At 50.6% G+C, this 8,220-nt stretch overlaps 1 protein-coding gene and 1 non-coding gene across 2 annotated transcripts; both read left to right on the plus strand.

Moving 5' to 3' along the window:
- Positions 1-636: 636 nt before the first annotated feature.
- Positions 637-743, plus strand: LOC147375393 (U6 spliceosomal RNA). The gene has a single exon (XR_015161768.1). It is a non-coding gene; the product is annotated as a U6 spliceosomal RNA (small nuclear RNA).
- A 5,224-nt stretch (positions 744-5,967) lies between these two features.
- LOC147375394 (acyl-coenzyme A thioesterase 11-like) lies at positions 5,968-7,583 on the plus strand. Its single transcript, XM_086389996.1, has 3 exons — positions 5,968-6,031; positions 6,348-6,431; positions 7,352-7,583. Exons 1-3 carry the CDS (start codon positions 5,996-5,998, stop codon positions 7,556-7,558), a joined length of 327 nt encoding a protein of 108 aa, XP_086246122.1. The 5' UTR covers positions 5,968-5,995; the 3' UTR covers positions 7,559-7,583.
- Positions 7,584-8,220: the final 637 nt, after the last annotated feature.

The raw sequence follows: 8,220 nt of genomic DNA on the forward strand, positions 1-8,220 counted from the left end.
ATTTGTTAGGTTTTAAAGTAGTATAATCTGGCCTGTGGAATATTTATATTTGCCTGTTTAAAAAAACGGTTGGGTTTCCTCTGCTTGTGGGGGACAGCATATCTAAATGCATAGGCTCTGGGCGCCTGTCCTCCCTTCTAGCCCTGACACTCACTAGCTGTGTGACCTGGGGCAGTCACTTCACCTTTCGGTCCCTCAGTTTCCTCACTTATTACCTTGTAGGGTTGTCATGAGGGTTAAATGACAAAACACATGTAAATCATTTGTGACAGTACCTGGTACCTACCAAATGCTTGATAAAGATGATGTGTTGTTGTTCATGTATGTATATAATTTATAAAACATGAGTTTGTAATCTGCTTTTCCCTCACATACATAATATGAGCATTTCCCCATATGATTGCAATTTTCCCTTTTAATAGATGCATAAAATCTCAATCAATGGCTGTTTCCCTAGTTTATGGAACCATTACCTTCCATGTTGGATACCTGGATTGTTTACAGTCTTTTACTAATAAGCAAATGCTCCAATGAGCCTCTCTGGCCATATTCCTGATGATGTTCTAGGCCTGATTCTCAGAAGTAGAATTGCACATTTTTAAGGCTTCTGGAATCTGCTGTTAAGATTTCATTCCCATGCTCGCTTCGGCAGCACATATACTAAAATTGGAACGATACAGAGAAGATTAGCATGGCCCCTGCGCAAGAATGACATGCAAATTCGTGAAGCGTTCCAAATTAAAAAAAAAAAGATTTCATTCCCTAAGATTTACATCAGTGTGGAGCTGCATGGTTGGGTGGGGTTTCCACTGGGGGAGAGGAAAGAGCAAGTGGCATTCCAGATAACCCGCAGGATGACCCAAGGCTCAGAAGGAGGGAGCACAGGACATCCTAGGGGAACTGGGGGAAGGCTGTTAAGTCATGAGGTTTGAGTGAGCCTGTGGTGGGGCAATAAGGCTGCAGGGTGGAAAAAGCCATCTTTGATTCACTGGTGATGGCAGGCTGTGGTGTAGCATGAATCAGGAAAAGGTTAACGGAAGTAGGGAACCCAGCGAAGAAGCTCTTGTTAGAAGCCAGACAAGGGACTTCCCTGGTGGTCCAGTGGTTGCGAATCCACCTCCCAGTGCAGGGGACAGAGGTTTGATTCCTGGTGTGGGTACTAAACTCCCACATGCCGTGGGGCAAGTACACCTGCGTGCCACAACTAGAGAAAGCCCACATGCTGCAAAGTAAAAGAAAAAAAAAAAAAAAACAGTGAGAGAAGAGGAGATCTGAATTAGGTGTGAGGAAAGGGGAGGATCTGTGCGTATTTTCATCAAGAATCTTTTGGACCTGGAAACTGACACCACGTGGAGGAAGGAGGAGAGGGAGGGAGGAGTCAGAGGCTTTGCTGGAAGGTTTCAGCCTGTCTCTTGGAGAATCAGGGACCACTGATAGAAATAAGAAAGCTGGGAGGAGGAACGTGTTTTGTGGGAAGAAGATTCAAGTAAGACGTGATGAGTCACGTCAGGTATGTAGATGATGAACCAGTTGGGGCAGGAAGCCCAGGGATGGGGCTATGTTAGTCTCAGCCCAGGGTGTCCGCAGATCCACTCCTGGCTCTTCCCTGGCCCTGCACTGAGTTCAACCCTGCCCCCTTGTCTGCCTTCCAGCTGCGTCAAGCAATGGGAAGCACTGGCCGGATGGAGTAAGAGGTTGGGAGAGGCAGTGTATTTTGTCATCTCTTTTCCTCTGCTTCAGGGAATGTGTCTAGCAATGAATGGCTCCTACTCCCACTCTGGTATCCCTGCCTTCCGCCCATTTGGCTCCTCACTATCATCATGAAACTGTTTTCTTTTTTTACACTTTTTTTTGGCTGCAAGGCATGCAAGATTCGCTTCTGACCAGGAATTGAACCTGTGTCCCCTGCAATGGAAGCGTCTTAACCACTGGACTGCCAGGGAAGTCCCTGCTTCCTCTGTTTCAAACGAGGCTTCCCTGCTGGCTTAGATGGTAAAAAATCTGTTTGCAATGCAGGAGACCCGGGTCAATCCCTGCATTGGGGAGAAATACTTAGTGTGGTTTCTTGCTTTCCACCTTGGACCCTGACTTATTCAGGAGCCATGTGCATGGATACCATAATTGAAGCGAGGAGTATAGACAAGATCCCAAGTGAGAGAGGGGAGACCCAAGCCCAGAATCCCAGGGGACACAGATGTAAGGAGGTTTTTTTTTTTTTTTTTTTTTAAGAGGGGGTAGGGAATGGGGACACAGAAAACAACACAAGAGAAAAAGAATCTGGGTCAGGGAGAGAACCAGCAGAGTGAAGTGCTCCAGAGATCAAGGAAGGAGGATTCCTAAGTTTGAGCATCATAAAGCAGATGCTCTAGGGAAGGCAGAGAATGAAGATCGAGGACAAGACTTTCAACTCAGCCATGTCATCAGAGGCAGAACCCCAGTGGAGAGGAGGTGGCAGAGAACAGATTAAGTGTTAAAGAACAGGGCAAGAGTGAGGTTTGGGAGGACAAAGTGAGAGTAAAACATTTCTTCAGGAAATACTTACTGAAGTATTGAAATACTTGCCAAGTATATTTGGTACCACGTATGGGCCAGGCCTCAGGTACCTGGTGTGCAAAGATACATAAGATGTGGTCTCTGTTCTTAAAGCATTCTCAGTGCAGAGAGGGAAACAAGTTTCCAGAGATTTATAGCACACTATAATACAGTTCTGATCTATGCTGCAAGAGCAGAGAGAAAGTCCTGAGCTGTGGGGAGGGGCCCAAGGAGGACTTCCTAGAGAAGGTACCACTGGTTTTTGACAGATAAGTAGGAGTCATGCAGATGGAATGGGGATGAAAAGGAGGAAGAAAGCACCCTGGATGGAAGCAACAGCCTGAGAAAAGGCAAAAAGGTAAGAAACGTTACTGTGAGTTTGGGGGAACCACTGTGTTGCTAAAGCAGAAACTGTGTAGGAGATGAGACTGGGAAATGATTCCAGTGGAATAATGAGCCAGATATGTCAATGGGAGCCAGAGGCAGTGGGAGATTCACTCTGATGTGCTAAAACAGAATAACAGACACCCTGGAATCCCACATGCAGTGACAATATTTTCAAGAATGAGGATAAAATAGTTTTTTTGTAAACAAGATCTGAGTATCACTAATAAATTATTTTCTAAAAATGTTATTTGTTCATTTTATTTTTGGCTGCGCTGGGTCTTCGTTGCTGCACTAGGATTTCTCTAGTTGCAGCGAGTGGGGGCTATTCTGTTGCAGCGCACAGGCGGCTCTTCTCTCGTCACTGAGCAGGGGCTCCACGGGCTTCAGGAGTTGCAGCTCCGGGGCTCAGCAGGTGTGCTTCCCAGGCTCTAGAGTGCAGGCTCAGTAGCTGGTGTGCAGAGGTTTAGTTGCTCCACAGCATGCAGGATATTCCTGGACCAAGGATCGAACCCAAGTCCCCTGTATTGGCAGGCAGACTCTCAACCACAGGAAGCCCCATCACTAATAAATTCTTATTGAGGAATTTATGAAGGCTATTCTTCAGGCAGAAGGAAATTGATCCCAGATGGAAGGTCTGTGATTGAATTTAAAAAATGATCACTATTGAATCAAACTTGGGTCCACTCGCCCCCTTGTGTGCAGTAAAGCCAATCTCCTGACACTGGGTTGCGGTGAAGGAAAGTGCAGCATCTATTACCCGGCACCGAGCAAGGACTTTAGGCAGTTAGTGCTTAAAAGACCCAAACTCCCCAATGGCTTTAGGGAAAGGATTTTAAACACAGGGTTAGGGAGGGAGGGAATGAGGGAGGTTGTGGGGTGTGTGATCAGCTGGTAGACTCTTCTGATAGGTTGATGGTGAGGTAGTTGGGTTCCAAGTGGACTGGGGTCTACACACTTGTGGACAGCACACAGTTAACTTCTTCCACCTGGTGGAGCTTTCATTCTCTGCAAAACAGCTAAAAGGACATGGCTCAGGATATTATTATAGCCCTTGAGGAGGAACAAAAGGTCCATGACTTTGTTTAATGGCTAAACTTATTTTGTCTTGTTTGACTGTTTTCCTTTGCTTCTGCCTTTTCTCACTTCTCTGATTAAATTTATTCTTTGGAACTTGAGGAAGGCCTAGGAGGCTAAAGTTTTCCTATAAACAAGAGCCAAGTGGAGGCAAAGGAGGAGGTGGTTCTGTCCTGGGAAGGCCCCATAGTGTCCTGCTCAGTTACTTGATCAGATAAAATATTCATTTGTGAGACAGTTAAATCAAAACAAAAACTGATTGCATGAAACAATGATATCTAATGTTGTTGTTGCTGAGTTGATACGTCATGTCTGACTCTTTAGAAAGAAAGAAAAGAAAGTGAAGTCGCTCAGTCCTGTCTGATTCTTTGCGACCCCATGGACTGTAAGCTACCAGACTCCTCCATCCATGGGATTTTCCAGGCAAGAGTACTGGAATGGGTTGCCATATCCTCCTCCAGGGGATCTTCCAAACCCAGGGATTGAACCCAGGTCTGCCGCATTGCAGGCAGATGTTTTACCATCTGAGCCACGAGGGAAGCCCGTCTGACTCTTTGGGACCCCATAAACTGCATCGTATCAGGCTCCTTCATCCTTCACTATATCCCTGAGTTTTCTCAATTCATGTCCATTGAGTCGGAGGTGCTAACTCACCATCTCATCCTCTATCGTCCCCTTCTCCTCTTGCCTTCAATTGTTCCCAGCATCAGATCTCAGATGAGTCGGCTCCACCGATCAGATGGCCAAAGTATTGCCACGGCCCAGGTTCAGTCCCTGGTTGGGAACTGAAATCCCACGAGCTGCATGGCGCTGCCAAAATAAAGTAAAAAGGGGGTAGTGCTAGTGCCATCCACAGAGGGTTGTCACGAGGCTTGGTGGAAGTCTGGCACGGGAAACTCTTCAGAAGCGTGCCTGCCCATAGCAAGTCCCCTTTGGAGGAGGAAGCAGGTTTAGTGAGGGCGGGTGGTGTTCCCAAAGTCACTCATGGGTGTGAGGGGAAGCTGGGGCTGGGCCTCAGTGACCGGGCACTGCGCTGTCCAGGCTGCCCCTGTGAGACTGAAGTCCGCTTTAGGACTGCAGGGAGGGTCTCCTTGGGCCCTTTGGGGAAGGAGGGCAATAATGGGGGCTGGGCAAACTGGCTGTGCCAGGAAGAAGATCCGTCTGGACAGGCAAGTGGAGGCCAGGTGGTGGGAAGGGACACGGCTTCAGTTCTGTCTCAACTCCCTGTCTGCTCCCTGCCCCTGGGAACTCACCTGTCTTTGGAGCTGCCCCTGGGCTGGGTGTTTACATCCAGGCGGTCTCTGGTCTTGGCCTCTTGAAACAGTGGTCTTACTGGCCCCTTGAACAGGTGAGGATGCTGAGTACAGAGGGATTTGGTGTCCACGGGCACACAGACAGGAATGATTCTCAGAATGAAAATTTGAACCCGGGCAGGTGTGGCCTCTTTTACATCTTGAGTCTCTCCCATTGATTCTGATGCCCCTTTTGCAGATGAAGAAGCAAAGGCTCTGAGAGGAGATGAGCAATGGCTTGAGATGCAAATCCAGGTGTGAATGACCACTGTCAAAGCACTTTACAAGCTTGAAAGTGCTGGAAACACACGATGGTTCACCATTTGATATTAATAAGAAAAAGGTGCTTAGGAAGGGTTTACCATACGCCCAGTACTGTTCTTCTGATGACCCCATGAGGGGGCAGCTGTGACTACTGATCCCATTTTACAGATGAGGACACTGAGGCACAAGGGTTCACTCAGGCAAGGGTTACGGGTCTACACCTTTCCCTGCGAGTCCCCACCTCTGAGTGTGCGTGTCCTCAGCTGCTGTCTTCTGTGTGCCCAGCCAGTCTCCCTGGCCAGGTAGGGGTGCCTCCCACCCTGCTGGGCTGAGCACAGGGCCTGGCACCCAGTAAGCCTGCTGAGAAGAGGTGGGCCCCAGAGGGACCAAATCTGTCATCTTCCCTCTCTCCCAGGAAGTACATCGTGTCCTGTAAGCAGGCAGAGATGCCCCTCTCTGTCCCCTGGGATCCTAGCAACCAGGTCAGGCCTTCTGCTCTGTGCAGACAGCCTTCAGACCTGTAGGGGACCCGCAACCCTCCCTTCTTGGAGGAGGCCCAAAGGGGACAGGATACTCTGCCTCAAGGCCAGGCTGGTGAGCCAGGGGCTTTCCCGTGTCCCCCTGCTTGGCAGGAGCGAGCTGAGGTCCCAAGGGGAGGAGGAGTCTGGCCCAGCCGGGCCTCCCTTCCCAAAGCCTGGGGCTCCTTTCTTCACGTGCAGCTTCCTCTCCACACATCAGAGTGGCCCTGGCACGAGCCCCCGAGGAAGGGGAGGGTGAGGCTGCTCTGTGTCTGGGCAGGTGTACCTGAGCTACAACAACGTCTCCTCCCTGAAGATGCTCGTGGCCAAGGACAACTGGGTGCTGTCCTCGGAGAGCAACCAGGTAGCGGACCCCTCCTCCCAGCTTTCCTTTCTCCTTTGAGCAGCCAACCCTCTCGAACCACTCAGGTCAGAGGGGGCTTCCCTAAAAGGCCCTGTGAGAGCCGTGAAACCACCCCAGTTATAGCAGCATGCCCGCCCCCTCTAGGCCTGGCGTGGCTCGGCTGGGGGCTGGGGGTGAGGGTGGCTGAGGAGGGGCTTGAGCTCTGCCACTTCTGCCTGTGTCCTGGGGTGGGTCACCTCCCCACAGTGACATCAGTGGCTGGATGGACGCCTGGCTCTGAGGATCCATTCTGGTTTCGCATTAGTTACTGCTTCTTTATCTTTTTATTTTTAAAAAGAAAATGTTTGATATTTTAAAAAATTGAGGCATAATTTACATACAGTAAAACTTCCCCTTTTTAGTGTGTAATCCTGCTAGTGTGGAAAACACATGAAGTTACATCATCGCGACAGTAATCAAGATACGGAGCATTTCCATAACACCTCCGATTTTTCTGTCTCCTCTGTGATCAAGCCTCTTCCCTCCCAATCCCTGGAAACCACAGACCAGTTTTCCGTGCCCTTCGTTCGGTCTGTTTGAGAATGTCCAGTAAAGGGAGTCGTGCAGCATGTAACCTTTGACGTATTTCCTTAGGCACAGTGCATTCACTTGTGTGAAGGGATGAGTGTGTTGCGTTTCACGTCAAGTACCATTCCATCTGACTAGTGGGCTTATCCATGAAGTCCCTGCTTCTTCAGACACCTTCCTATCCACTTGTGCTGGATCTCCCATTTTTCACGGGGCTGCCACCGAGGCTCAGAGAGGTTGAGTCACTTGTTCACAGACACACAGCAATCAGTGTGGCCCTGACTTCCAGCCTGGGTCCCCAGCATAGTCTGAGGAGGAGACGAGGGAACGAGGCTGCCCTCTGTCCCATGCAGGTCCGCCTGTACACTCTAGAGGAGGACAAGTTCCTCTCCTTCCACATGGAGATGCTGGTGCACGTGGACACAGCCCAGGCCTTCCTGCTGCTCTCTGACCTCCGCCGGAGGCCCGTGTGGGACAAGCACTGCCGGTGGGTGCCGGAGGGCGGGGGTACAGGGGAGTGGGGGTGGGGAAGGAGGCCCCGAGGGGTCTCCCCCCGCTGAGCCATCCCCCACTGCTCTGGGCCCCTGCTTTTAGCTAGGAGTGGGAGATGGGAAGGGAGGCACTGTGGTTATATGTTAGGTGAGTATCTGAGTCATGGGTATTCCAAGCCCTCAGGGAAGGGACTGAGCCTGGAATTGGAGGTGGGGGCCTGGCCCACCTAACTATGTGATGATGGGTAAGCCACCTCCACTCTGTGCCTCAGTCTGGGGACAGCCTCCCAGCTGAGAAGGGAGACACGTGATGAGAGTATAGTGTGTGGTGACAGAGGGAAGCCAGGGTTGTCAGCACCCAGAGAGGAGTCAGGGGAATCCAGCTGGTCATGCCTGCCAGTAACTCAGTCCTGTATGGCCTAGGTGCTGACTGGCATTTGTTGCCTCCCTGGCAGGCAACAAGGCTGCTGCCCCCTGGCCTCATGTCCACTCAGTGCACCTCACCAGGCCACCCCATCCTCCCTGGGTGTGGCTCCCTGTCCTGCAGGTGTCCTACTACAACCAGGCCACCCCGGGCGTCCTCAAGTACGTGACCACCAATGTCACCGGCCTCTCCTCTGAGTTCTACACCACCTTCAAGGCTTGTGAACACTTCCTCTTGGACAACTGGAACGACCTGGCCCCCAGCCTCCAGACCCTCTAAGCATCCTCCCTGGCCACCTCACGTCCAC

The sequence above is a fragment of the Bos grunniens genome, chromosome 3 (assembly GCF_055505025.1).
Source record: "Bos grunniens cultivar Pamir isolate PY7600 chromosome 3, Bosgru_T2T1.0, whole genome shotgun sequence".
Lineage (NCBI taxonomy): Eukaryota > Metazoa > Chordata > Mammalia > Artiodactyla > Bovidae > Bos > Bos grunniens.

Coding starts and splice junctions, on each gene's coding strand:
- LOC147375394 (XM_086389996.1), top strand. CDS start 5,996: ATGCCCCTCTCTGTCCCCTGGGATCCTAGCAACCAG. Junction 6,032..6,347: donor CCTGGGATCCTAGCAACCAG/GTCAGGCCTTCT, acceptor GTGTCTGGGCAG/GTGTACCTGAGCTACAACAA. Junction 6,432..7,351: donor TGTCCTCGGAGAGCAACCAG/GTAGCGGACCCC, acceptor TGTCCCATGCAG/GTCCGCCTGTACACTCTAGA.